Raw genomic sequence first — 27,825 nt, 5'->3', positions numbered from 1 at the left:
TGTAGAGAATCGTTGAGTCGTTCTGTTATACACCTGAAACCACTATAACACTGTATGTTAACTATACTGAACTAAAATAAAAAAACTTAGGAAAAAAAAAAAAAGCAAGCTGAGAGCTCTCCAGGAAGGGTGGAGGAGAGGCACATGGCATGGGGTCCAACCGGGAAGGTGAAGGAGGTCTCCCCAGAAAGACTCCATTTCTGTTCCCATCCCTGTCTCTTTGTCTCATGACTTCTGCTCTTGTTCTTTGTTTGTCCCCGCTTTCTGTCTCCATCTCACCCCTCCAGATCCCAAGCTCTGCCCAATCCCCATGACCCCCAATGGGCACCTGGACCCCAACCTCCCGCTGGGTGGACATCTGGGCCCCGCCGGGGCAGCCGCCCCCGCCCCCCGCCTCTCGCTGCAGCCAGACCCTGTCCTGGTGGCCCTGGGCTCCCGCAAGAGCAGTGTCATGTCACTGGGCCGGACGAGCTATGACCAGCGCTCCCTCGTGAGTCCTTGTGGGGTGCTCTGGATGCGTGCTCCCTGCTGGGGTGTGTGGTGAGGGACCCAGGGGAGAAGTGCCTGTCAGTCCAGCCTCAGGCTGGTGCCCAGGTTTAGGGGACCAGACTCTCCCGTTAGAACTAGGCAGGGACCATGTCCGTTGCATTCCTGGGTACTCAGTGGCAAAGTAGGATGCGGCAACAAAGAATGAATGAGTGAGTGAATGAATGAGTAGTGCCAGTAGGTCCCTTATGGAGAATTAGGTTTGTATCTTGGCCACAAAGTGCAGATAAAGAGCTGGGCTTTGGGTCAGGCATACCAGAGCTCAAATCTGGCCTCTGCCATTTTCAAGCTGTGTGACCACGAGCCAGTTACAGCCCTCTCTGAGCCTTTTTCCTTACCTGTAAACTGGGAAGACCACCCTAACCTGCTGTAGCTTTCTCAAGGGAAGTGAGGTGGTGGGAGGAGATGTGGCCACATCCTAGAGGTGCCCACATGTCTGTGAGTGAGAGCCAGGCAAGGAGAGGACCCCTGGGGCCTAGCCTGTTCTGTCACCCACTCGCCAGGCCGGTGGCCCTCTTAGGGCCTCAGTGGGTGTGCAGGCTGCCTTCAGCCCCAACAGTGGCTTGTGCGTGTGGTGGCTTCCTTGCAGTCCAGCTCCCGGAGCTCCTACTACGGGCCGTGGGGCCGCAGTGGGGCCTGGGCCAGCCGCCGCTCCAGCTGGAACAGCCTCAAGCACAAGCCGGTGTCGGCGGAGCACGAGTCCCTGCTCTCGGCGGAGCGCGGCGGTGGCCCCCGGGCCTGCGAGGGCGCCCGGGATGAGGGGCCGCTGCGGGCCGCACCGCTGCACGCTCCGCACGCCCACCACGTGCACCACGGCCCCCACCCGGCGCACCGGCACCGCCACCACCGCCGGACGCTGTCCCTCGACACCAGAGACTCGGTGGACCTGGCCGAGCTGGTGCCTGCCGTGGGCGCCCATCCCCGGGCGGCCTGGCGGGCGGTGGGCCCGGCGCCTGGGCACGAAGACTGCAACGGTAGGATGCCCAGCATTGCCAAGGATGTCTTTACCAAGATGGACGACCGCCGGGATCGCGGGGAGGACGAGGAGGAGATCGACTACGTGAGTGGGGCTGGGGGCCAGGGGCCAGAGACGAGGGTCGAGGGTCGGCGGGGGCGGGGCCCGAGGGGCGGGGCTAGCGCGGGACAGACGCCCCCCCCCACGTGAACCCCCACCCTCACCCCCAGTAGAGAGCCCCTCCTTCCCTGCCTGCCCTGGGTGGGGCGAGGGTCCTGGCCTCGCTGGGAGAGTTCGCAGGTCATCCAGTGGCCCCAGTTTGGTGTATGGCTGGTGTGGGCGGAGACGGGCAGCTCTGCGCAGTGTTGACCTGTCTGCACTCCATCCTCGCCTTGCCAGACCCTGTGCTTCCGCGTCCGCAAGATGATTGACGTCTATAAGCCTAACTGGTGCGAGGTCCGCGAGGACTGGTCTGTCTACCTCTTCTCCCCCGAGAACAGGTGGGCAAGTCCAGGCTTGGTGTGAAGGCAGAGTAGGGGGCTGGCATGGCTGGGAGGGAGAGATTTCTGCCAAGCCAGGCAAAGCTATTGGTGGAGGGTGTTCTGTACCCCAGAGGACCCTCCTGGTCCAGTGGAGGAGGTTCTGCCAGGGAAGGGGAGGATCTATGTGTTCTAGATCCCTAGTCTGGGCCATTCTTGTGCTGGCACCATGTTGGACAAATCCTCACGTAGCCTGGGGTGCTCCCATCTGGAAGGGGCATCAGTAGGCCTCCTGGAGGAGGAGGCCTTTGTGCTAGGTTTTGGAGGCAGAGAGCATTCCAGTAGGTGAAGCAGGGGTTGTGGTCCAGGTAGAGGGAGCAGTGTGGGGGAAGGCCCTGGGGGCAGAAGCAGAGGGTATCAGGGAATGTGTGTCCGAGTGGCTGGAGGTTAGGGCTCGGAGATTTGCAGCAGTGTTTGGAAGGCCTTGAGTGCCAGGGCAAGGCGGATGCCCTTTCTCCTGCGGTGCCGGTTTTTGCCGTGTGCTCAGGGGAGGCCGCTCCAAGGGGGCACCCTGAGCAGCCACAAAGTCACCACCTGTTGTGTGGCCAGAGAAGAGAGATGTCAGCTCCGCTAAGCCATCCTAGTCCCCATGTGTGCCTGGGCCCTCTGCCTTTTTCCGGCTGAGGCGAGGGGCAAACTGACACTCACGTGATGCCCACCCCTCCTCGCCCAGGTTCCGAGTCCTGTGTCAGACCATCATCGCCCACAAGCTCTTCGACTACGTCGTCCTGGCCTTCATCTTTCTCAACTGCATCACCATCGCCCTGGAGAGGCCCCAGATCGAGGCTGGCAGCACCGTGAGTGGCTGCGGCCTTCGGGCAGGGCAGGCGACAAGGCAGAGGGGCAGGCCCCTAGGGCCTGCCTGGGATATTGTGCAGGGCTTGGGGGGCTGGGAGAGCTCAGCCAGACCCAACACCAAGCACCATGGACGGAGGTGTGGTAGGAAGGAGCTTGCCTTGGGGCGGGCGGGGGGGACGGACGCCTCCTGAGACTGTACAGCAGGGTGCCCCTTGGCTGCAGGCTAGAGCCTGAGCAGGTGGCAGAGCAGCTCTGGGAGCCCCTGGGCCCACGAGAACTCTCTTCTTTCAGGAACGTATCTTCCTCACTGTGTCGAACTACATCTTCACAGCCATCTTTGTAGGCGAGATGACGCTGAAGGTAGCTCCCGGCTTCACCTGGGACCCTCTCCCACCCCCGGCTTGGGGACCCTGGTTCTGGACGAGCCTCTCCAAAAGCTTGTCACTCACCTGCCCATCAGCCACATTCCGCGGGGGGCCTGGGAGGCCCATCCCTGTTAGGTGCCAGCCCCTGGGTTGGGCTCCAGGGACCCACAGGGTGTCAGCCACGTCCTCACTCTGCAGGAGCTCACATCCTGCGAGAAAGGCTCATGTAGGAAAACATTTACCGTGTAATGTGGGTACCTGCTGGAGGTGTGGGGCGCAGGGGAAGGATTCCTTTCCGGATGCTTCCCAGAGCGCCTGGCTTTGAATTGGGTTTGCCAGATGTGCGGGCAGCAGGAAACGGGGTGGCCCGCTGGGCCTGTGTTTCAGGGGGTGGTGGGGCACGTGTCCCCTGCCAGACCATCTGCCCAGCCCTCTGCCTGACTGGTCCCCTCCAGCCCCACCTGACCTTGCCCCGCCCACTCGCTGAGGCTAGCCACACCCCGCCCCGTCCCCAATCACCGAGTCCGGCTGACTCCGCCCATCGCCCCGCCCCCAGGTGGTCTCGCTGGGCTTGTACTTCGGTGAGCAGGCGTACCTGCGTAGTAGCTGGAACGTGCTAGACGGCTTTCTCGTGTTCGTGTCGATCATCGACATCGTGGTTTCCGTGGCCTCGGCTGGGGGAGCCAAGATCCTAGGCGTCCTTCGGGTCCTGCGGCTCCTGCGCACCCTACGCCCCCTGCGGTGAGGACTCCTCCCCCGCGGATGGGGAAAGCCCTGCACAGTCTAGTGAAGCCCCCCGGGGGTCTAAGTGGACCCCTCGCTCCGGCCCTCCTTAGCCGTTCAGTCCTCTGGTAGCACATGCCAGATTAGCGGGGACAGGGACCAGGCTGTTGATGTTGTTCCTGGGGGAGGAGCCTGGAGACCCTGGCAGGAGGAGGGTGCTGGAAAGGCGGGGCTGAAGGTAGCCCACAGGACTGCTACCCACTTTGTGTGTGTCCCTGGGTGGCTCACTGCCATCTCGAGCCTTCAGTCTCCAGATGATGGTGAGGTGTGGACCCCCAGGGGATGGAGTTAGGGCATAGTGCCCTGCTGTACATATAGCTCTGGGGTTTGGGGTTCTCTGCCCTGGTGACTCTGGGCAAAGTGGGTGCGATCTCCAGACATGGCTGTGGGCTTAAGATGCCTCTGGCCCCTGTCTGCCTCCAGTGTCATCAGCCGAGCCCCTGGTCTGAAGCTGGTAGTGGAGACCCTTATCTCTTCCCTCAAGCCCATTGGCAACATCGTCCTCATCTGCTGTGCCTTCTTCATCATCTTCGGCATCCTGGGGGTGCAGGTGAGGGGTGCTCAGGCTGGGCAGGCACTGGGGTGAGCTTCGTGGTCAAGGAAGAGGCTCCACATTCCTGTTCAACTCTCCCGACCTTGTGTTGACCAACCTGGGGGCTCAGGTGGCCCTAGTAGAGCACCCACGACCCTCCCAGCCTCGAGCTCCCAGTCCAGGGAGCGGGGCAGACACAGACTTCAATGTCGGAGTGCAAAGAAGGCTGGGTAAATGGGATCACAGGGGTCCAAGCTACACAGAAACACAGGGCTGGGCTGGGGGCGAGAGGAAAAACATCCTGGAGGAAGTGGCCTGGGCACTGGGCCTTGAAGGAGAAGTGATTCCACACTCTGTCTGCGGGTGGAAGGTGTTTCAGGGGAGAGTGGGCAGATGTGTGGGGGTGAGCTCAGGAGCTATATGGCTGGTGCAGAGACGGGAGCCAGACGGTGGGCTGGGCCCCAAGGTGGGAGAGACCTGGAATGGCAGCTAAGAAGTTGGGGCTAGTTTCTTTGGGGGTAGAGACCATGGAGAGTCTCTGACACAGGCAAGGCCTTGAGCTAACTGGGATTTTGGCTTGGAGCCAGGAATAGGATGGGGCCTTAGGGCTAGACAGGGAGGAGGAATGAGGCACATCATAAAAGTGTGTGACGGGGGGATGGCCAGAATGACCTGGGCCCTCTGGGGTCTGAGCTAAGCTGAGACCTTCCTTTTTCTTGTCTGAGTCCTGAGCTGAAGCCCCCAGGCTCCTCGCCTGGCCCTGTGTTCGGGGTGGAGTGTGGAGGAGCTCTGGGCACAGGTGTCCCTTGGGGCTGCTGAGAGATCTGTAATAGCCACCTGGGCAGGAGGGCTTGACGTGACTCCATGTGGACAGTGCCCCTTCCAGGCAGAGTGCTTGGGTCCCGAGAGAGGGTCCCTTTACTTCTCTCTCTCACCCTTAGGGATATGCAGGCAACTTTCTCCCGTGGAGTCCCTGCCCACATTCCCAGTACTAAGGTTTGCGAAAGAGCCCAGAAATCAGACAGACCTTCCTAAACCTCATACGACTTTGGGAAAATTACGTAACACCACTGGGCCTCAGTCTCCTCATCCGTGAGATGGGCTGAGAGTAGCCCTACCTCACGTTGGGGAACTTGGTGAGATGGTGTGGCCCAGGTTACGGCACAGAGGAAGTGGGTCCCTTTTCCGACGTGCATCCCCTACCCCTGGGAGCACTGGCAGATGGATCCGCTAACCCTGTGGTCCTTCCCCCCAGCTCTTCAAGGGCAAGTTCTACCACTGTCTGGGTGTGGACACCCGCAACATCACCAACCGCTCTGACTGCGTGGCCGCCAACTACCGCTGGGTCCACCACAAGTACAACTTTGACAATCTGGGCCAGGTGAGCGCCGCCCACATACCCCTGCCCTGACCCCGCCCCCCAGCGGATGGGGGTACAAGCTCTTCAGCGCCAACAGCCCGGGATCACAGATCAGGCTGGGGTCCTGCTCTGCCAGGACTGACCCTGTGACTTCTCCTGTCCAGGCTCGGTTTTCTCTTCTGCAAAATGGGTGTGGGTGGAACTCACTTCACAGGCAGCGTGAGGCTTAGAGATCCTGAGTGCAGTGTCTCAGAGTACATGGGCTTAGGAGGTGCTGCAGTGAACATTGGTTCCTGGCCCCCACCCCCTACCCCGGAGACCCTGACAGGAGTTCTAGAGACAGCCAGACCTGGGTGTGAATCCCAGCTCTGTGCCACTTACTGTAGGTGTGGGCTCTCTGAGCCTCAGTTTCCTTGTCTGTAAAATGGGAATGTGATGGCCTGTCAGGCAGGCAGTGGTAACAAAGTATAGCAAGCCCCTGGCCCAGGGTGGGTTTCCTCCCCCAGCACCCATCTACTCTGCTCTCCACCTCAGTGGGTGGTCAGACCCCCTGCCCAGTTCCTGCCTTTCCCTTGGTCCCCTTTCCTGGGGGCCTGCTGGGTGTGGCCCATCAGGTAGTGCCCTGGATAAGAACCCCCAGCGGGCTGTCTCCAAAGAGCTTCATACCCCCCGCACGTCCCTCCGCCCCACAGCTGCTGTTTCTTGAGGGCCCGGCCAGGTGGCTGGGTATGATCAGATGGGGAGTGCCTTCCCCAGGTCGCACAAGGAGGGAACGGGATCTGGGTCTGTGGGACCCCGGGCCTGTGTCCTGCTCCTCTGCCGGGGACCCTCTGGCTGGATGCCATGGGAACTCTCACCTCACATGGCCGGGGGTCCCACTCCTCATGCCCCCTGAAAGAGGAGCCATGGGGCCGTAGAGAAGCAGCGAGTGGGCAGGGAAAGGGGGTCAGGAACTGGGACACAGAAGCTCCCCCAGCCCCTCCGGATGTTCCAGAAGCAGTGCCTTTCAAGTTGTTAACGACTCAACGGTTGATAAAACAGAGGTTTAAAAAAGATGATGTTCCAGGAAGCTGAGGGAAAGCCTGTGGGGGCATTTTATGAGCTTGTTCCCGACTCCCTGAGCTCAGTGCCAGGCCCCGGGCCCTGTTCCCCTGGAGCATCTCTAGCACTTTCCCATCCCGGGTGTGCTTGATGCCAGGCTGACGCCCCTGGAGCCAGAGGTCAGGTGTTCTTAGCGCATATTTGGGGGAGTTACAGCACGGCCCAGGGCCTTTGGCTGCTCGCTGGGCCACTCAGGCAAGTCGCGGTGTCTGCGGTCCGGTGCCCTTGTCTGCAAATGGGGAAGCGATAGCAGCGGTGTGTGCCCCGGGCCCAGGCTCTGCACTTCAGGCCCCTGTGATCCAGAGCCCACAGGAACATTTGCCCCTTGGCATGTGAGGGCCTTGTGTCCCTCCCTGGCCACAATGTCTCCTTCTGTGTCCCTTGCTCTGATCTCCTGGGCCTGAGCCCTTTTCAGGCAGCCCTCAGCACCATTTCCAACTGGAAGGGGAGAGGAGGACTCTGTGCCCCGGGCACGGGGAAGGAGGGGCCCGTGTGGGGCAGGAGACCCATCCCAGAACCCCACTTCGCTTCCCCGGGGCCCTGGGCCACAACCAATGAGCGAGTGTGCTGGAAGTTCCAGGGAGCTTCTGGAGTGGGGTGTGTGACCTCTGGTCAACCGCTGGTGGTCGGGGCTCTGCAAGAACGGCACTGGTGCCGTCTGGCTCAGGAAGCCTTTATTGAGTACCTACTGTGTGCGAGGCACTGTGCTGTTGCTATAGGACCAGCCCATAGTCCTGTTGAGGGGACACGAGGGTGCCTTGGCCTGCCATCTGTGTAGGAACCTTCGCCAGTGTCTCCTAGGCACTCCTCCATTTGAAGTCTCGCATTAGTTTGTTTACAGACAAGGAAGCTGGGGCCCAGAGAAGCTGAGGAACTTGCCCCACGTCACTCAGCCCGTGAGTGGCAGAGCTTGGGCGGTGCCCATGGCTCCTGACTTCTCTCGTAAGCTCCTGTTTTCAGATGCTAGAGGCAAGCTTGGGGTGATGGTGCCAGAGCCCCTCATGTTTGTCAGGAACCTTCTAGTTTCAAGTCTCAGCAGACCTGGCAAGCAGGCACTTAAGCATTAGTTACATTCTGTGGGCGAGGGGACAAGAGCCCATGAGTTTTCTTGAGTTCATTTTCAGAACCGAACCCAGGACTCCTGGTCTAGTGCTCCTCCACCCGTAGCAGTGTCCACAGGGTATGTGGCAGGCACATAGTAGGTCCTCAGGAATGGTTTGTTGTCATCTCAGGGAAGGCCTCTTTGTCTCTCTGCCTCTTGAAGGCAGAAAAATGGAGAGCTGTCTGCACCTACCACCCCAGGCCCTCCCCTTCCTGTGTCTTCCAGGCCCTGATGTCCCTCTTTGTCCTGGCCTCTAAGGACGGCTGGGTGAACATCATGTACAATGGACTGGACGCTGTTGCTGTGGACCAACAGGTGGGGGGGGGCTGGGGCCTGGGCAGAGGGCAGTGGGGGAGGGACATGGTGTCTCTGAGGCCCAGTTGTCTAAAACTGGCATCAGCGGGACCTACAGCCCAGTGTCTCCCCCTGTCAGCCATGGCCCATCCCTCGCCATCCTAGCCTGAATCCTCCACCATTAAGGTGCTCTTGGGTAGCGTAAGTCAGGGTTGCATTTGCTTCACAGATCCCCCTGCTGTGCAGGAGAGCATGCCACGCTGGCTTCTGCAGGGAGGGTCAGAGCCTTGTGGGTCTAGAACCAAGTGCAGGAGGAGGAGAGGGGCTGAGCCAGTTGGCAGAGGGACAGCAGGGACAGGCCCGAGGTGAGAGAGCCCCACGTTCAGGGAGTCGTGAGTCGAGGGCAGGAGGTGGTGGAGGGACTCGGCAGGGCTGGAAGGTCAGGAGGCCCTTGTGTGTCCAGAGCAAGGGCTGGAGTTGAGCTGAGGGCAGTGAGAGTCAGTGAGCGTGTTACAGCCGGGGTGGGCTTGTGGGAGCTCCCCGAGGCTCAGCACCGCGGCGCCCCACCGCCTGCCTCACCCCCTCTGCTCCCCGCAGCCCGTGCCCAACCACAACCCCTGGATGCTGCTCTACTTCATCTCCTTCCTGCTCATCGTCAGCTTCTTCGTGCTCAACATGTTTGTGGGCGTCGTGGTGGAGAACTTCCACAAGTGCCGGCAGCACCAGGAGGCCGAGGAGGCGCGGCGGCGCGAGGAGAAGCGGCTGCGGCGCCTGGAGAAGAAGCGCAGGAGTGAGTGGGTGGCTGCGGAGGGCGGGGCCTGCCCTGCCTGCGCCTAGATCCTCACCCTCCCAGTGCAGCGGCCAGGGGCCTGGGTCTGACCCCAGCCTCTGGGCCTCGGGGGCTGGAAGGGAACAGAGGGTCGACTCTGGGCCCCTGGCTCTGCCCCTTCCTTCAGCATCTGCCTGTCCAGGTGACCTGATCCCCTGTTGCTGTCCACGAGTCCACTGGTAACCCCCTGGTGGCCAAAGGCTTGGATGCATAGCCCTGAGCTGTGGGACCCCCGTTTTCCCCCCAGCAGACCCGGAGCCCCTGCCATGGGCATGTTTGGGGTAGATGGGAACAGTCATTGTCCTGTCCTCCCCCACCTCTTATCCTTTCGCCTTGTGTGTCCCCCACCCCCTGGCTGGGCGGAGGAGACCTAACTCTGATTCTCAGGGCCTGGAGTGTTCTGACATCTCTCCCCTTGCTTCCTCCCTCCCCTGTGCTGTTCCATGTGCTCTGTTCCCCCACCTGGGCCCCAACCCTCTGTGGTCTGTGCCATTTCCCCACCCCCTGCCTCCCCCACAGAGGCCCAGCGGCTGCCCTACTATGCCACCTATTGTCCCACCCGGCTGCTCATCCATTCCATGTGTACCAGCCACTACCTGGACATCTTCATCACCTTCATCATCTGCCTCAATGTGGTCACCATGTCCCTGGAGCACTACAATCAGCCCACGGTGAGCCCCGGGCCCAGCCCCACCCTGAGGTCACATGGTAGGGTTGGGTCCTCAGTAGGCCCCAGGGACAGGGTGAGGCAGGAGGGTCTGAGCAGCACCCCCATTTGGGGCCCTGTGCTCAGGAAGCTCATGGTCAGGTAGGACAAATGAGAGAAAGGGAAATGTCACTTGTTCCTGGTGAGTGGGGAGGTGTGTCATTTGGGCCCAGCCTTGAACATGGGTACCAGTGGTAGTGATGTGTGCAATGTGACACTTCAGGACAACACAAATATTAACTCTAATGCTCACAGCAACCAAAGTTGGGGGAGAAGCCTTTCTACAGATTTTGTAGAGGAAGAAACTGAGGCTCAGAGGAAATAATGCTGCCCAGATTACTCAGCTTATAAGTAGCAGAGCCAGGACTAGAACTCAGATTTGCATTTAAGGCCTACCACGTGGCCTCCACTACTGCCCGGGCGTATGGAGCCTGGGGGAGAGGCATTCCTGTGGCCAAACCATTGGAAGCAAACACTGGCATGGGGGAGAATGACAAGTTCCCAGCAAGTTGCCTGCAGCACTTGTGAGGGGCATGTAGGGACAAATGCATTCTAAAAGCTTCAACATATTAGAGCCGGGTGAAGCAGAGCCTCCAGGTGAGGAATTGGTATCTTATTTTAAATGACAGGAGAGGTGTATTATAAATGCAGGGAAAGGAAGGCAGCCATTAGCAGAATAAACAGTAACGGTAGACCTTCCAAATTAACATGAAGAAGTAGGGTAACAATACCAAATATTTCTTGTGTGCCCAGCACTGGACTATTACTTTACTTAATTTGTACAGCAACTTTTTGAGGTAGGTAATGTTATCATCCCCCATTTATAGATTTGGGAACTAAATCCCAGAGAGGTCAAGTGACTTGCCCAAGGTCACCTAGTGAATAGGGAGTGTGTGCTGGGCCAGGAGTCATATCTAAGTAGCCTGGTTCTTAACCGTGACCCTTAACCATTGCCTCATACTGCCTCCAAAGAGGGCTAACTGGACCAAATCAGCAGATATAGGGAAGAAGAAACAGGAATGTAAAACAAATAGTGCACATTAATTAAAATAGAGGGAATTAAAGCAGATAGAGAAGCCATTGCATTAAATGTGAATGGACTAAATTCTCCCCTTAAAAAGCAGAGACTTTCCGAGTGGAGGAAGGTGGGCGGCAGGTCATGGGGTCTGGATCATGCTTCTCTTTGCACTCCATAGTCCCTGGAGACGGCTCTCAAATACTGCAACTACATGTTCACCACTGTGTTCGTGCTGGAGGCTGTGCTGAAGCTGGTGGCGTTTGGGCTGAGGCGCTTCTTCAAGGATCGGTGAGCAGCGTGGCTGGGCTAGGGCAGCATGGAGTGGCCTGCGGGATGGGGAAGCAGTCCTGACCCCTGGGGAAGCCTGGAGCATCCGGAGGGGGGGAACCAATACATGGGCACTGACGGCGAAGGCCCCCAGGTGCTGCCTGTAGCTCTGAACAGGAAGTGATTATGGTCCCACCAGGTGGATGCAGGGCATTCTCCCACCTCTCTTCAGCTCATCTCTCATGGGTCCTCCATAACTCACAGGCAGAACAGGGCATACCTCATGCTAGTTCTTTTCAGAGGAAAAAGTGAGGTTCAGAGAAGTTGATGGACTAGACCAAGGTCACATGGAGGGAGCAGCTGGCTCAGGATTCCGATCTAGAAGTCATAGCTCATTCTTCCTCCTCTGCAGAAGGCCAGAGATGTTTATTTAGCCTAGTTAGCTCTTGCTTCAGGGACTGGAGGCTGTTGGGGGCAGAGAGGGAGTCAGACCCAGTGGGGTCTGGTGGGGCTAGTAGGGAGGGTGGCCACACATCCCCGCGGGGCATAGTAGGAGGGTGGAGACCTGGGATGCTCCTCCCAACCTAGGCATTTCTAAACCAGAGTACCCCTCACCCTGCCTCCCATCCCTGCCCTCCTCTGCCCGGCCGAGCAGGTGGAACCAGCTGGACCTGGCCATTGTGCTGCTATCCGTCATGGGCATCACGCTGGAGGAGATTGAGATCAACGCAGCACTGCCCATCAACCCCACCATCATCCGCATCATGCGGGTTCTGCGCATTGCCCGGGGTGAGGGGCAAGGGTGATGGGGTGGGGGGCAGGCAGGGGGAGGGGCATGTGGGCATGACGGGCCTCCTGCTGAGCAGGGAGAACAGCAGCCAGGAGGAGCACTTATCAGACACACACACTTGCCCCCTGTGTGTACACACTCACGTGCCCTTGTCCACAGACCGCTCTGTCCAGCACACCGCCCACTGTCCACACCCGCCTCCTGTAACACCATGACCCATGTGGACCAGTCTCAGGTTGGGATGAAAGGAACTCAGGGCATCTGGGAAGACACCGGGAAGTAACTCTAGTTCCTCACGGGCATGGGTCCAGCACTGGCTGGGACGCACAGTCCCCAGTGCTTCTTACAACCTTCGCTTCCCCCTCACCCCAAAACTGGGCCTCTGCTCCTTTCACAAACCTGCCTCAGTGCTGGCACGGGTGCCTCTTGCTCTTCTGCTCCCCCACCTGCAACAGCTTATCGCCTCCAGGCTCCCGGGGCGGGGAGGGGGGGTGCGGAGAAATTCAGCACGGAACACTGGAGCCCTCTTTAGCCAGAGGGAAGGGAGAAATGTGGGCACTCGGGCACCGTGGCTCATCTCGGTGAATTACGGGCTCACGGACACACTTCGGTCCCACCGTGTGTGTGTGCCGTCCTTCTCTTGGACACATTCACAACAACATCCGCACCTTGTGCACGCGTGTCTTTGTGCACACCCGTGTTCAGCGGCACCCACCTACGTATGGTGCGGCATCACAGAGCGGTCCCCTTTGCTCACACGCTCCTCCGGCGTCTCCCTTCTCCTCCTCACTTACGCACGCGCACCCGCGCACCCCCGCTGCCCTGGGCTGAGTGCGCGGGCGGGGTGTCGCCCGCAGTGCTGAAGCTGCTGAAGATGGCCACGGGGATGCGCGCCCTGCTGGACACCGTGGTGCAAGCTCTACCCCAGGTAAGAGTCCCTCCTCCTGGGGGCCCGCCAGGCTGGTGCCGGTGTCTCACAGGCCCTGACTTCCCTTCTCCAGCTGGCCCTGAGCCCGGGGCTGTGATAGAGGGAAAGGGCCCCCTCTGCCTCTTTCTTCCTGATCAAGGGCTCACAGTGCCCGCTCTGTTCCTGGCCCTGAGCTGTGCGCTGAGGACCCATATGCGGCCCTCAGGAGTCTCCAGGCTGCCTCAGGGCCGTGTGGGGAAGGGGGGGGGGGTCCTGACACTCCTCGGGGAAATCAGGGAAGACATCAGGGGACTTTGAGCTTGACCTTGCAGGGGGGCTTGGCAGGAGGAGGTGGTGATGTGAATGGGAGGTTCAGATATGACATGTTTGGTGGGGACAGTATGAGACCCTGACCCCGGGTGGAAACCCTAGGAAGTAGGAAATCACACCCCTCCCCCCACCTCCATCCCATTGGCCAGTGGAAGGGAGAGAGGGTCAGGGCCACAGAGGGTGCGTGTTTCATCCTCTGGGGAATTCCGCAATCCCAGTGCTCCCTTCCCCCACTGTCCTGGCTCCTTAGGGCCCCCCTCCTCCCTCCCCCCAGGGTGGCCTCTGCTCTGAGGTGAGCCTCATACACATTCATTTATTCATTATGACTCATCTAGTCTTCAGGAATTTTAGGCATCTTACAAAAAGGGCACGAATCCAGCACGATAAAAATGAGGATAAAAGATTAACAGCCCTGGGAAGGCGGGAGCAAGGCTAATTGTCTCAGGGACAGGGGCTAAGGATGCTAGAGTTCCGCTCTCAAGTTTGCTGTGGGCGTCCCAGCAGCCCCCTTACACAGGGAAAGCAGCGCGGCTCTCCTCAGGTCTGGAGGGAAAGCAAGCAGGGGTGTTCATTCGAAAAGGTGTGGTTTTTCCTAACACGAAACCCCTTCGGAGGAATTTGTCACATGGAGATGCCCAGGAGGTCCCAGCTTCAAGTAGGAAACATAATAGTAATTACAGTCACATCAGCACTTGAAGAGACACACGTGCCAAGTACCACGTAGGATGGGGGACTCACCCTCCAAATGTATTAGCTGCCATATAGACATTGGACATTTTCTCCGTTCTGTGTAAAGTGCTATGAAAATGACACTTCCCACCAGGCTCTGCCCCATGCGGAGGGAGGAGGCAGCAAGGAAGGCTCCTCAGAGGAGGTGACCTGTGACCTGGGCTTTGAGGGATGGGGCAGAGGCATTTACCAGGTAAAGCCAGAGAGAAGGTGTTCCCTGTAGGGAGAACAGAATATGCAAATGTGGTCTGGTTTCCAGCTGGCCGGAGTCTGGGGTGGGAAGATCAGGCTGGGAGGGAGTCCAAGGGGCTAGGTCACAAAGGGCTTCGATGCCAGGACAGCAGACTCGGGCTTTATCCTGTGGGCAGTGGGCATCGTGAGAGGTTCTGGACAAGGGAGGCCTCCAGCAGAGCTGCCTTTTAGGAGTGGGTGGCAGGAGAGGCTGGAGGCAGGGAGGCCAACGAGCTGGCTCTGGGAGACGCTGAGGGTGAAGGAGGCACTGAGGGGGAAGGTGAGGTCCTTCCTGGTTAAGAAGCGCTGCTCACCTGGGCCTGCAGAGGGTGGGAAGCCGCCCTGAGGGCCAGGGCCACGCTCACTCCCTTGCTCGTAGGTGCTCGGTAAGTGCTTGTACTGCTAACGAGCGAGCATCTTTTAATTAGGCACAATTGGTGTGATTGTACAACAGCTCAGAAGGAAATCCTCCTCTGGAGCAGAGAAACATTAGGAGGTTGTGGTTAACATGGTTTAGTTTTCAACAATTAATGCAAACCCTCTTCTGATTCTATTCATGCAGGCCTTCTGAGGGTTCCAGGAGATATTCCATTTCTAGGGCAAGGATACGTTCGAGCCTTATCTTATCCATAGCATGAGTTACAGGCGGTCTCCAGCGTATGGATGGATTTGAAATAGGTTTATAATCTGGGGTATTTTGTTCCCACAGGAGCCGTGGGATGGGGGTGGCTGGGTTTACAGGAAGCTTCTGGGGCTCACAATCCTGCCTGATTCCTCTGCTCACTTCCCTCCATGGCCAGGCCCTGCGCTGGCCGGAGAAGGCAGATCCGACTTAATCCAGTCATGTCCCTGCTCTCAAGGACAGAGCATGGTGACAGGGACACACGGGTTACTCTCACACTGTCAGACTGCTTCCTGGAGGGATCCGGGCAGGCGTCGTGGAGGAAGCAGCATGGTTGCTGAGACACACACCCCCCCCCCCCGCTGTCTGCATGCATTCGTGGGACGTGACCTACCACACGCGTGTGTGGAAGAGTGATTGTGTGCACGGGGTCAGCCTGCTGGGTTTGAATCCCAGTCCTCCCACTCACTAGCTGTGTGACCTCGGGCAAGTCACTACACCACTCAGGACGCGTCTTTCTCATCTCAAGAATGGGGTAGCATGTAGTTCATAGATCACTGCGGGGAGTAAGCGAGCTAATGCATCAGAAGTGCTTGAAACCGGTGGCTCAGGGGAAAGGCTCTACATGCATTTTGTTACTCTGCCCCGTGCTGGACCTGGCCTCCCCCGGGAAGCCACTGCGGGGGTGGCAGCCCTGGGCACAGAGCCTGACCCTCAGGGTGGCCCCGCCCCCTGCTCTCCCCCGCAGGTGGGCAACCTGGGCCTTCTCTTCATGCTGCTGTTCTTTATCTACGCCGCGCTGGGCGTGGAGCTGTTTGGGAAGCTGGGTGAGTGACTCCCGCAGCAGGCCTGGGCTGGCCAGGGGGCGGAAGGGCCCTGGGGGAGGGCCTTAGCAGGGTGGAGAAGCTGGAGACACCGGCAGAGTGTCACATCAGGGTCTTTGTATCGGGGAGATGCCCCCACAGCAGGCCTGTGGGGGGACGGGGGGGTGACCCTTGGCCATTGACCCCCTCCCCCGGGGTGGGTAGTGGCCTCTGAGTGATGCCAGCCTGGACCCAGCTGCATACCCTCGGCCTGTGCAGTGGACCCCTGACTTGGAGACCCCCAGCTGTCTGACCTCCCAGGATGCCCCCTCTGGCCCCATGTGCCAGTGGCCGTCCTGAGCCAGCACCGCCCCAGTGAGCAGAGCGGGCAGGGCCCAGGCCGAGGGCGACACAGCTCATGCCGAGCCAGCCCTGCACAGGGTTGGTTTCAGAAAGTGAGGCTCCCTTAGGGGCTGGCCCTCATCCCTGCATCTTTTCTCTCAGGACCTGATCCACAAGTGAGGGGAGGAGCCAGGCTCCCCAGAGTCTGAGGGCCAGCTTGCGTGCCCCTCCCTGAGCCTCAGTTTCTCCATCTGTGGGCTAGACACAATCTACACGCACCTCTAAGGATTGGGGATCCTGAGATGAGGCTGGGAGGCCCTGGTGCAGGGCAGGCTGGGCAGGGGCCTCTGTAGTGGGACAGGGCTGACCTCTTCTCTCCGTTCAGTCTGCAATGATGAGAACCCATGCGAGGGCATGAGCCGGCATGCCACCTTCGAGAACTTCGGCATGGCCTTCCTCACGCTCTTCCAGGTCTCCACTGGCGACAACTGGAATGGGATCATGAAGGTACCTGTGGGCAGGCTGGGGAGGGAGCAAGCAGGCTGGGTTCTGGGGGTGAGGGTCCTGACAGCTAGGGCTCCCACCCAGTACTCCACTGCATGCAGGAGGGGAGTGCAGGGCTGCGGGATGCCCAGGGAGCTGCCTGGGGCTCTGAAGCCCAGCGAGGTGGAGATGAGCCCGGAAAGCGTTCTCCGTCCACCCCCAACTGCTGCTCTGGGATCAGTGCTCGGATTCTCGGGGACACGACTCCGCCCAGGGCCAGAGGGACCTTGGGGCCCATAGCCCAGGGCCGGGGGCTGCAGGCACCGCGCGTCCTCGCCCGGTGGAGAGCCCTGGCCTGGGCGGGGCTCACGGAGGGCAGAGGTGAGGCCGCGGCCCTCACGGAGCCTCGCCCCGGGCGCAGGACACGCTGCGGGACTGCACCCACGACGAGCGCAGCTGCCTCAGCAGCTTGCAGTTTGTGTCGCCGCTGTACTTCGTCAGCTTCGTGCTCACGGCCCAGTTCGTGCTCATCAACGTGGTGGTGGCCGTGCTCATGAAGCACCTGGACGACAGCAACAAGGAGGCCCAGGAGGACGCCGAGATGGACGCCGAGCTGGAGCTCGAGATGGCCCACGGCCTGGGTCCCAGCCCGCGGCCGCCCGCCAGCTCCCCGGGGGCACCTGGCCGGGGCCCAGGCGGGGCGGGCGGTGGGGGCGACGCCGAGGGCCGCCTGTGCCGGCGCTGCTACTCTCCGGCCCAGGTGGGCAGGGGTGCAGAGGGCGGCACCACGGGGCTGGAGGGGCAGCCGGGCTTCCGAGGCCTCAGGCAGAGACCTGGGTCGTTTTGGGCCCCGCCCTGTTCGGCTCCGTTGATGGGGTGACCCTGTGATGAGGGGGCTGGGCCCCGCCCACCCCGCAGTCCCCCTGGACCCGGCCGATAATCCCGCCTGTCCCCACCCCGTCCCCGTCCGCCTAGGAGAACCTGTGGCTGGACAGCGTCTCTTTAATCATCAAGGACTCCTTGGAGGGGGAGCTGACCATCATCGACAACCTGTCCGGCTCCATCTTCCATCACTACTCCTCGCCGGCCGGCTGTGAGAAGTGTCACCATGATAAGCAAGAGGTAACAGCGGCTCGGAGGGCGCTGCGCCTTGTGCTGGGTGCGGCGTGGAGCCTGGTAGGGGCCAGCCCAAGGGAAGGGCCTGGGCCGACTTGACCGACGCTGTTCAGCTTCAAGGGGCAAGTGGACCAGCTTTGGAGTTCATAGTCCATGGCGATGAGGCTGCCCTCGGGCCGGCCCCAGCCTAGCACTGTGCCGACGGTGACGCCATCGTGTTATCCCCCACCCCCTGTCCAGACTGGGCCCCCTGTGCATGGTGGCATAGCGTCCGCGCTCAGCAGATCTCTGCCCCTCTAACCACGTGCCTGTGTCTTTCTGGAGGACCGGGCCTGCCCCATCCCAGCCCGCGGGCTGACCTGAGGCGGCCACTTCTCCTGCAGGTGCAGCTGGCCGAGACGGAGGCCTTCTCCCTGAACTCAGACAAGTCCTCCTCCATCCTGCTGGGTGATGACCTGAGTCTGGAGGATCCTGCAGCCTGCCCACTCGGCCCCAGAGACAGCAGGGTGAGCAGCCCCAGTGGGCTAGTGGGGCTGTCTTTGCAGGCTGACGCTGCTGCTTCCCAACGCACCAAAATGTAAGCGGCACCTTCTGAGTGACGGGCCCTCCTCTCTTGTCGGTCAGTGGGGCTCAGGGCAGTGGGGCTCAGAGAGGTGGAGCGATTGACCTGAAGGCCCACAGCAGCAGGCCCAGCCAGGACCCCAGTCATGGCATTCAGCGGCCTCAGCTACTCCTTGTTTCTTTGGATATTTTTTATCCATTTAATAGGGGTTGTTCCAAGCAGGACAAACTCATGGTGGGGGGTGGAGGGGTGCTCGAGGCTGAAGAGGATGGAGGAGAGGGGCTCCAGAGACAAGCACCTACTATGTGCCGGCTTGCACTCAGTTTGTCTGTGTGCCAGCTGTTGGCATTAGGGATGACTTGGCCCATTTAGCACTTGAGTAAATGCGGGGGCTCTGAGCAGTGAAGCGGCTTGCTCTCCTCACCCAGCTTGGTCCCCAAGCTCTGCCCCTGAGATGGGCCATCTGAGGAGGCCCAGAGACCCGGAAGGGCCATGGTTCATCTGGCAGACTTAGGCAGAAGTCTGCCGCTGGGCTTGTGACCTCAAGGCCGAGAGCAGCTGTGGAGGGAGAGGCACTGCCTGGACTGAGGTAGGGATGCGGCCCTGCCTGTGAGAGCCTCTTTTCCCTGGATTGCAGGGCAGCCTGGGTCTGGCACTACTGTCCCCCTGGGCCATCGTCCATCAGCTCCGGCTTCCAGTCCCCTCCCTGCCCTCTGCATCCCCTCCCTAACTCCTGTAACCCCCACCACCCCCACTCAGCCCCTTCCTGCATCTCCCTGCACCCCTGTGCTGCTCTCCCACACAGGGTGTTGGGGTGCACTGTTTCTGGGGCCTGACTGGGCCTCGGCAGGTGTAGTCGGGTTTTATTCTAGGCTCATAGAGCAAGTCATAGGGGGTCCATCTGCCTTGGAAGGGGGCCCTGAGGCAGCTCTGGAAGGAGCTTGCTGGGCAAGGGTCACCTTGGGCTGCAGGCCTGAGCAAAGGCTGGGCCCAGGGAGTGCCGGAAGGACTGCCAGCCAGCTTCTGAGTGCCAGACCCAGGAAGGAGGGCTTACTCTCTCATTTATGGATGTGGACGCCGAGGCTCGGCTAAGGGAAGGGGCCTGCCCACGATCCTGCTCACAGGGAGGCCCCTGCAGCCGCTTGACCTGTCTTCTGATACCTTCACCAACTTGGACTTGACTTTTGCACTGCGCCCGGGTCTGTACCAGGCGCTTGGCTGCAGAGACAAGGAAGACCCTTGGGATCTCAGGGCCAAGCAAGGAGTGAGCAGGAAACTGCAACCTGCCTGGGACACCAGAGAGGGCTTCCTGGAGGTGGGGCCCTTTCACCTGCGTTTTGGAAGATGACCATCGTTGGCCAGGTGGAAGAGGCGAGGAGAAGGCCATCTTGGGCAATGAGAGTGGCCCGAGCAAAGGGCTGTGGAGCAGGGGCATAAAGGCAGCTGTGGCAGGCTCCTGTCCACCACCCTAACCCGCCTCTCTCTCTTTCATGCAGGCTGAGCCAGACATACCTGAGCCCATGCACGCAGGAGAGGTGGGCGAGTGCTTCTGCCCCTTGTCCAACACGGCTGTCTCGTCGGATCCTGAGAACTTCCTGTGGGAGAGGGAGGCGGTCCCGTCCAATCCCGTCCGGTCTTGGCTGAAACAGGAGAGCAGCCGAGGTGAGGGGGGGAGCCCCCATCGGCTCCCTACAGCCCCGATCTCTGGCGACTGTTTCAGAGGGGCTGGCTGAGTGTTTTTCTTAGTGTCTCTGCCCAGACAATTATATTGAGTCCAGAAAGAACCAGACAGTTAACGGACAATAAAAGATGGGACTCTCAGGTCTGATACAACAGTGATAAAAGAGCCAGATAATACAGAGAGGTGAGATAATAATTATCTGGCAACCTGGTCTAATGGGAGATTCATGCTGAGCTCCTAGGAGCTGTGGTGAAAAGGGAAACGGGTCACACATGGCTGTTATTAAGCAGAAGGAAAGCTGCCAAATTATTGCGGTATTTTTCTAGAGCTGAATTTGAGAGGTGTTTATCCCACAGATCTTCAGATAAGGTGATTTCGAACATCGGAAAGCCCACTGTAAAGTGTCCTGAAATTTTTCCTTCCACCCTACCCTCAGCGTCCTGTGTTCATGCTTTGGGCTTGTGGCTGGGCTGTGGGCAGAGGACAGAGGACCTAGTTCCCTTGTTCGTCACTCGGGCTCACCTTCACCTCCAGTCCTCTTGGAGGGTGATGGGAATCTGGTTCCACAGCACTGGCTGGGGAAGAGGGCAGAGAGATGAGCCCAGCCGTAGAGAGACCCCCAAGACCCTGAGCCCACCCCAGATACTTTCTCAAAGGCCTGGCATCGAGCTCATTGCAGGAGCTGAGGGTGGAGTGATTTTTGTAAGGACTCTCCCTAAAGCCAATGGCCTTGATGGCCGAGCTGCCAAGACCCCAGACTTCCTGGACCAGAGTCAGGGCACAGGACCCAGGAGCCATTCTGGTTGAATAAAATCCCATCCCCTTTAGTTAACCGTTTGTGTATTCCTTAAATAATAAGACGGCAAAGCATAGGAAGCCCTCCTCCCCCGCTGGGACATTCAAGCTGTCCAGCCCGGGGTCCCTGTCTCGAAGAGGAAGGAACTCAGGGATCCTCGAGCCTGGGTCCACTGGCTCTGAAAGCTTGTCTTTGCCCAGTGGCCAGGAATCAGAGCGGCTGGCTGAGTGTTTCTTTCTGGCTTTCGCAATGGACACACCGACTCTCAGAGCGGGAGACTTGCCCTCGGTTCCACAGCCAATTTGTGAGGAAGCCCTCTGCCTGCTGGCCTAGAAGGCACCCTCCAGGGGCCCACCAGCTGAGCCCACTCCCCAGCCCCCTCTCCTCCCTCCCCAGCTGCGCCTCCGAGGCCCTTCTCCCCGGATCCCTCCAGCCCGCTCCTGCCCATGCCTGCGGAGTTCTTCCATCCTGCGGTGTCTGCCAGCCAGAAAGGGCAGGAGAAGGGCCCTGGCGCTGGGACCCTCCCCAAGATCGCCCTGCAGGGCTCCTGGGCATCCCTGCGGTCACCGAGTGTCAACTGTAGCCTCCTCCGGCAGGTATGGGCACCTCCCCGTCTGCAGGAGCTTTCCTGCTGGGGGACATCTGAGTCAGGGTGGAGAGGGAGGGGCAGGTCTGGGGGATGGGAGGTCTGGCTGGTAGGATCACCTGTACCGCACTGGTCAGGGCTGCATCCTGGGCATGCAGAGGGCACGGAGCACAGGGCAGAAAGGCCACGCTGTTGAGGGGGGTGGGGTACCAGGGTTTAGGGAGAAGCAGGAGCCGCCCCGGCTCCCACAGTGTGCTGGAAGCAGAGCTGGGCCCGAGCTAGTCCTGCTGCTGGTCCCAGCTAGGTGCCAGGCTGTATGCGCGGCTCAGAGGCTACAGCGGGCAACAACACGAAATCCCTGTCTCATGGCTTACAGTGTACTGTTCAGTGTATGTGTTGCAGGGGTGCGAGACGAGAGATGGTCCGCCAAAAGAAATGCATAAAACCCGTAGTCTATTTGGGAGTGATACATGCTAGGGAGAACATCGCACCAGGAAGGGGTTATGGGGGGAGCAGTTCAAGGCTCTGGGAAGGTGGTGAGGGGTGAGGTACATGGGTGTCTGGGGAAGGGATTTCCAGGCAGCAGTGGCCAGGGGGGAGGGGTCCAGGGGGGAGGGGGAGATCGAGGGGGAGGAGGGTGGGAAGAAAGTTCCCCAGAGGGCTGGATTGGGGTCCTCAGGCCACCGTGTGAGTGCGTTTAAGTAAGAGGACTCTGGTTGACAGCCGAGGACCCAGGAACGGGGTGGGGCAGGGAGTGCAGTCCGAGGCCACTGCCAGGGACCACCATGAGGGCCACCAGAAGCTGGGATGGGTGGTACTGTAGTGGAGGGGAGAAGCACTGCCATCCTGGGTGTATTCTGAAGGGCGTTCCTGAGGGATCGGAGGGGCTGCATGTGGCCGCGTCTCTGGGATGGGCAGCCTGCCCCAGCCGAGGGACTGGGGACACCCACCGGCCCTCAGCCCTCGTTGCCACCCCCCTCCCCAGGCCACAGGGAGCGACACGTCGTTGGAGGCCAGCCGCAGCAGCTCGGCGGGCAGCCTGCAGACCACGCTGGAGGACAGCCTGACCCTGAGCGACAGTCCCCGGCGCGCCCTGGGGCCCCCCGCGCCCGCCCTGGGCCCCCGGGCCGGCCTGTCGCCCGCCACCCGCCGCCGCCTCAGCCTGCGGGGCCGGGGCCTGTTCAGCCTGCGCGGGCTGCGGGCGCACCAGCGCAGCCACAGCAGCGGCGGCTCCACCAGCCCGGGCTGCACGCACCACGACTCCATGGACCCGTCGGACGAGGAGGGCGCGGGCGGCCGGGCGGGCGCGGGCGGCGGGGGCGCGGGCAGCGAGCACTCGGAGACGCTCAGCAGCCTGTCGCTCACGTCCCTCTTCGGGCCGCCGCCGCCGGGGCTCACGCCCGCGCGCCGCTTCAGCAGCACCAGCAGCCTGGCCGCCGGCCCCGGCCCCGGCCGCCCGCGCGCCCCCGCCCGGCCCCGCCGCCTGGCCCGGAGCCCCTCCTGGGCCGCCGAGCGCCGCAAGGACGCGGGCCGCGCCGCCCCAGCGCCCGAGCCGCAGCCGGCCCCGGGGGAGCGGCCGCCGGGGGACGCGGCGGGCAAGAGGAAGAGATGAAGGCGGCAGGGGCCGCGCCGGACGCCCCGTCTCACCTTCTTTTACCTCAGGAGCCCGGGGGCAGGCAGCAATACTTGGGCCGCAACCTGGGCGTCGCGCAGGGGCCCGCCGCGCCAGGCCGCCGAGAGGGTGGGCTTGAGCGGGGCCTGGGTTGGCCGAGGTTCGGCCGTGGCCCCGGCCGTGGCCCCCAGCCGTGGGCCTTCCCGTGCATATACATATACATATATATATGCATATATAGAGAGAGAGACAGACATATATATTTATTTATTTTTTTTACTGAGAGCTTATGATTTCCAGAAAGTGCTAAAGTTGGGGGGAGGGGGGTGCGGGCTGGCGCCTGGACGGGGCTTTTGCCTGATGCTTAGGACCCGGGCCAGACCTACCCCAGGGCAGATGGTCCAGCTGGGGTGTCAGCAGCCGGGCTCTTTGGTATCTCCCCTGGGCTGGGAGTTGCTCTCAGGCCTCCGAAGTTTCTGCGCCTGGGGAGACAGGCTCAGAAGAAGAGGTGAAATTCAGGGTGCGTTTTTTTTTTCCTTTAAAGAAGAAACGCCGCTAAGATCCTCCCCCCACGTATTGGGGTGTCTGTCTTGTTCCTGACTGTCTAGTTGTTGTGAGCAGTCTTTTGTAGACGCCCCAAAACACACTTTTAGTCAACCAGTTAGATGTCTTTCTTTAGGAAAGTCAGGGGTGAATAGTCGTAATTTCTTAGGGCGGGGTGGGGGTGGAGGGCAGCTCCAAGGCTGGGCAGGGGCCTCAGCCAGTGGACAGGGCACTTCCAGGGGTGGGGTCTGCCGTGGCTTTGCCCCCCGGGGAGGCCGAGGGCAAGCATGGAGGCAGCAGGAGAGAGGAAGGGTAAAGGGTATTGAGCAGGGCATGCAGACGCTTGGAAGCCAGGAGTCCCCGCCTGGTCTGTGCTGGCCAGGCTGCCCTGCGGGTGCCCTGGGCTAATGCAGTCAGTGGTGGCCGTTACTTACCACCTTTTATCTGTCCTCCAGGTGGGCTCTGAGCCATGGTCATTCCAGGAGGTCGTGCTCCGCCCCCCCCCCCGCGCCCCTGAGCTGCTCTGCCCCCTCCAGTAGAGTTCAGGGGAGAACAGGATTCTAAGCAGGGGTGGGGGCACCTGCCTAGCCCTGGGACCAGCCTCGCTCTCCTGCCCCCACCACTTTCCCAGGCTCCAGATCAGGTTACACTCTAGCAGTGCTTCCCAAATGGGTTCACAGTCGGGCATTTTTTCTTTGAATAGATATGCATTTATTTCAGTATTTATTAGGAAATAAACAGTACATTGAACCCATGATTCCACAGACATTGCTCAGGTCGAGGGAAAGTCTTCAAAAGTGAGTGGATTTAAGGTCTCTTTAAAGAAGACGATTGGGAACGTGGTGGTAGAGGCGGTCTGCAGACAGGCGGAGTCCTGGGGTGGAAAATGCTGCAAGTTGGGGAGACGCTACACTTCCAGCAATAACCGGGCCCTTTGCCTTTGTGAGCTCTCAGATGGCTTCAGCAGGGCCCTGCGGAGGGGCCCTTGTCCTCGTTCCCAGACCCTGAACTTAAAGAACTTGACTTTGGGCCAGGCTGGCAAGTGGTACTGGGGGGTTGGCTGCTTGGATGGGCTCTGGGTACCTTCTGGGCGCTTGGGGCCTGGGCACTGCAGCAAAGGGAGGAGGCGGCGAGCGACTCAGGCTTTGCGGTCTGCAGAGCCCTGCCTTTCGGAGCCGGTCCGGGGAGTGGAAGGGTGGGCAGGCCCACTTCCCACATGAGGAAACTGAGGCCTGGAGAAGTTGAAGTGGCCAGCTCAGGGTGCCTCCGTGCCCTAGAGTTCTGCAGGGGGCCAGAACCTGGGTATGTGGGGTAGGGAAGAGTGCACCCAGTGGTCAACAGGAGTGGGGGCCAGAAGGCGGAAGCTGCCTGCGGGTCTCTGCTGGCACCATGGAGTGGGCCAGCGCGGTGGTCAGACCCGAGTCAGCCCTCTGGAGCTTGGCTCTCCCCCCCTCGAAGTGTGGATGGTGGGCCGCTGTACGGATACCAAGGTGATGCCCAGGCACTGAACCCCCTCCCAGGATAGCAGCCCCCAGCGGGATGGTTGTCTAGCTTCCCTCTCAGGGAGCAGCTGGACCTGGGGTCCTGCCCGCTGCTGCTCCCAGCAGCTCTCAGCTGGGTCGGGGGAGGCTGGGCCCAAGTCCCAAGCTGCCTGCTCTGGCGAGCCTTGTGCTGGCTTCCCTTGCTTGCTGTTTTGGGGTGGGGGTGCTCATCTGGGGAAGAAGAGGGCCCAGGTGCTCTCCCTCTCTCTCCCTCCCAGCGTGGCGCTGGGCCCGAGCCACCATGGCTGGAGGGGAGGCCGCACGCACATTAGGTGTGCATGCCAGCACGTTCCTGGAGGGACGTGGGTGCTGGAATGCTGAAGAGGGATGTGGGACCTGGAAAGACCCAAGTAGAGGATGGATTGGGGTTCAAGGGGTTGGCCTCTGACACCTGTCAACAGCGTCCGTTTTCCGGGCCTGCGTGTCATCTTCTTTAATCTTCATGGCAGCCCCGAGCGGTGTGCACTGCTCTTTCACACACAGAGAAGTGACGTTCCGATGTCACCAGGTGATAGGTGCCTGGGCAGGGAACACACCGTGGTGTGTCTGACATGAAGCCATCCCTTTATCCTCATCCTTGCAGCCCCGGAATGAGCAGACACATGGGGAGGGCAGTCTAGGCAAAGGGACTGGCCCCAGCGAAGCCGGGCAGGACAGAGCAGGGTGTGTCTAGAGGTGGGAATAGCTGAAGGTAGAGGCTTGCTCAGGGGTGGGAGGGGCTGTGGTCGTGGGAGAGGGAGCTTATTCCCCGGGGGGCTCCAGACGCTGTTCCCAAGCACTGGGCTTTGTTCTGGGAGCTACAGGAGTTAGGGGATCAGGGAAGCCGTGATCGGCTGGCTGGGACAAGCCAGAATGGGCGAGGGCGGGCTGAATGGCCCCTCTGCCCTCCTGTTCCTGTGACCCATTCATCACAAAAGCACAAACGCGCCCTAACGCACACGGATCTGGCCCCAGGGAGAGTGGGGAACTTGGGACGGGACTCCCCAAGCCGTCTGTTTGCAGGGCTGTACGGAGTGGTGGCTGCCAGGAACCTTGGCATCTGCGCACATGGACCCAAGACCTGATGGGGCCGTGGCCTACCCCGGCCGAACCCTCTTCCTGTCCCCTGCCCAGCCTTCTTTGCACCTGGCAGCTCCCTAAAGGATAAAGCGTGCACAGTACCACCCCTTTGGCCTGTCTCCCCCCGCCCCGCCCATCCTTCCCCTGGAGCCTTTTGTTTCTAGGGCCATGTCTGGCCCTCTTTGCTGCGCTGTGTAAGGGCTTGGGGTCTTAGAAGCCGCTCTTTAGCCCAGATACACATACTCTTTTTGTCTTTGTGCAATAATCAGTGTTCCTGGTGGAGCCTGGGCTTGGCTAGGGCCTGGGGCGGAGGCGGAGGTCGCTGCCTCCAGGAAGCCCTTGGCCCGGCCCTGCCGCTGTGACTATCGCACTCTTGAGTGGCTGTACAGTTTCTATGGTGAGAATGAACTTCCCTCCTAGTTGCTGACGGCGCTGGTCCCTGCAGGCCCAGATGGCCCAGGCGTAGAGAAACCAAGTGGCAGCTGCCACCATGTTGTTTTGAATAAAAACCCAGAAGCCTATTTCAGAAATTTTCCGTGTGCCTGTGCTTTTCTTTCTTTTGCAGGGTGGTGCTGAGCTGGGGGTTTCCCGGGGTGGGGTGGTGAGAGGTTCTCCATCAAGCTCGAGCTGTGGGGCTTAGGGCGTGTGGGACCTAGAAAAATACCCTATGGGAGGGTCTTCTCCCGCCTGGGGTCTGCTGGGCCGCGAAGGGGGTGGAGCCTGGCTCTCACGCTCTGGTTCTGTAGCTAAGATGCTGGGCCTGCGTGGGAGGGTCACACAGGAGAATAATCGATTCACCTTTGGCACTGCTAATGGAATTCCTATCATGGGTATTAGGATTCTCTTGGCTGCAAAGGACAAAAGCCCAACCTGAATGAGCTTAAGAATAAAAGAAAAAGAGAGAGGGAAGGAAAAGAGAGAGGAAAGAAAAAAACAAGGAGCAAACAACTCGTGGTTCAAGAGATGGAGCTAGCTTCAGGTGTCGTTGGATCAAGCCCTCCAACTATGTTACTAGGACACAGGCTCTCTTCAGCTCTTGGATCTGCTTCCTTCTGCATTTACTCCCCTCCCCTCCTAGTGGCCACCAGCCGCCCAGGCTTAGGGGCTGTCTACCCATCCCCCGAAGAATGAAAGCTTCCCTCCCTGACAGTCTGGCCAAGTCCCAAGTTGGCTTGGGTATGTGCCATGGAGACGCCACGCTCTGATTGGTCAGGCCTGAACTCTGGGATCCAGGGGATGGGGGTGGCACACCTGCCTAAGACCAGGAAAGGGACACACTGCCCGAGAAAGATTGCTGTGCACTTGCTGGGAGGAGGGAATACACCGGGCTGGGGTTTTGTCCCTGGGAAGGGTAGCTGTCATTGCTGCCCTCTTAGGTGAGGCAAGAGGCCCAGAGAGGTCCAGAGACTGGGCATCGACAGGCTGGGAGAGCAGAACAGCCAAGCTGGCGGCTAGAGGGCCTGCCCGTTCCCATCAGCCTCATCTGGGCCTCTTCTTGTCCCCCTTATGTGTCCTTTCTCTCCTCCTCAGAGGCATGGCTGGGCAGGGACACGGGGACCTCGGGATCGGGTATGACCTCCAGTGCCGCACCTCCATCTCTGAGGCCCCGCCCACTCTAGAGAATGGGGTGAGCCAAGGCCACCCTTTGTCCTCTCACCCCTGTGCTCCCCGTTTTTGTCTTGTGATCCCTTTCTGGTGGCTGCTGCCGCTCTTGGACCTAATCGAGAAATCATCCAGGTTCCTCAGAGGGACCCGGACACTGCGCTCCAGGCCGACCGTCCACCTGCTCAGAGCCCTGCACTTTCCTGCTCTGGGAGTCTCGGGGGGCTCCTTAGAGGCCTTTCAACCGGGGGAGGGGGGTGTCTGCCTCCCTGTCGACAAAGCAGTGGGGCCCCGG

General features: G+C 60.4%; 1 protein-coding gene across 1 annotated transcript in view; it reads left to right on the top strand.

Moving 5' to 3' along the window:
• The window catches only part of CACNA1I (calcium voltage-gated channel subunit alpha1 I), a 104,659-nt gene extending 78,201 nt beyond the window's left edge, over nt 1-26,458 (top strand). Inside the window, exons 15-36 of the mRNA XM_045779846.2 lie at nt 288-490; nt 1,136-1,606; nt 1,901-2,001; nt 2,714-2,837; nt 3,130-3,198; nt 3,760-3,944; nt 4,410-4,536; nt 5,774-5,899; nt 8,307-8,396; nt 8,973-9,165; nt 9,724-9,875; nt 11,107-11,216; nt 11,851-11,984; nt 12,843-12,913; nt 15,553-15,631; nt 16,335-16,456; nt 16,854-17,192; nt 17,408-17,554; nt 17,932-18,054; nt 19,607-19,772; nt 20,984-21,183; nt 22,159-26,458. Of these exons, the coding sequence (XP_045635802.2) occupies nt 288-490; nt 1,136-1,606; nt 1,901-2,001; nt 2,714-2,837; nt 3,130-3,198; nt 3,760-3,944; nt 4,410-4,536; nt 5,774-5,899; nt 8,307-8,396; nt 8,973-9,165; nt 9,724-9,875; nt 11,107-11,216; nt 11,851-11,984; nt 12,843-12,913; nt 15,553-15,631; nt 16,335-16,456; nt 16,854-17,192; nt 17,408-17,554; nt 17,932-18,054; nt 19,607-19,772; nt 20,984-21,183; nt 22,159-22,785 (3,959 nt within the window). The 3' untranslated portion in view covers nt 22,786-26,458. The remainder of the gene's footprint in view (nt 1-287; nt 491-1,135; nt 1,607-1,900; nt 2,002-2,713; nt 2,838-3,129; nt 3,199-3,759; nt 3,945-4,409; nt 4,537-5,773; nt 5,900-8,306; nt 8,397-8,972; nt 9,166-9,723; nt 9,876-11,106; nt 11,217-11,850; nt 11,985-12,842; nt 12,914-15,552; nt 15,632-16,334; nt 16,457-16,853; nt 17,193-17,407; nt 17,555-17,931; nt 18,055-19,606; nt 19,773-20,983; nt 21,184-22,158) is intronic.
• Nucleotides 26,459-27,825: the final 1,367 nt, after the last annotated feature.

This window comes from Ursus americanus, chromosome 17 (genome assembly GCF_024610735.1).
Source record: "Ursus americanus isolate L20-20 chromosome 17, mUrsAme1.1.p, whole genome shotgun sequence".
Lineage (NCBI taxonomy): Eukaryota > Metazoa > Chordata > Mammalia > Carnivora > Ursidae > Ursus > Ursus americanus.
The sequence above is the reverse complement of the archived record's forward strand: the minus strand, read 5'-3'. Positions and strand labels throughout refer to the sequence as shown.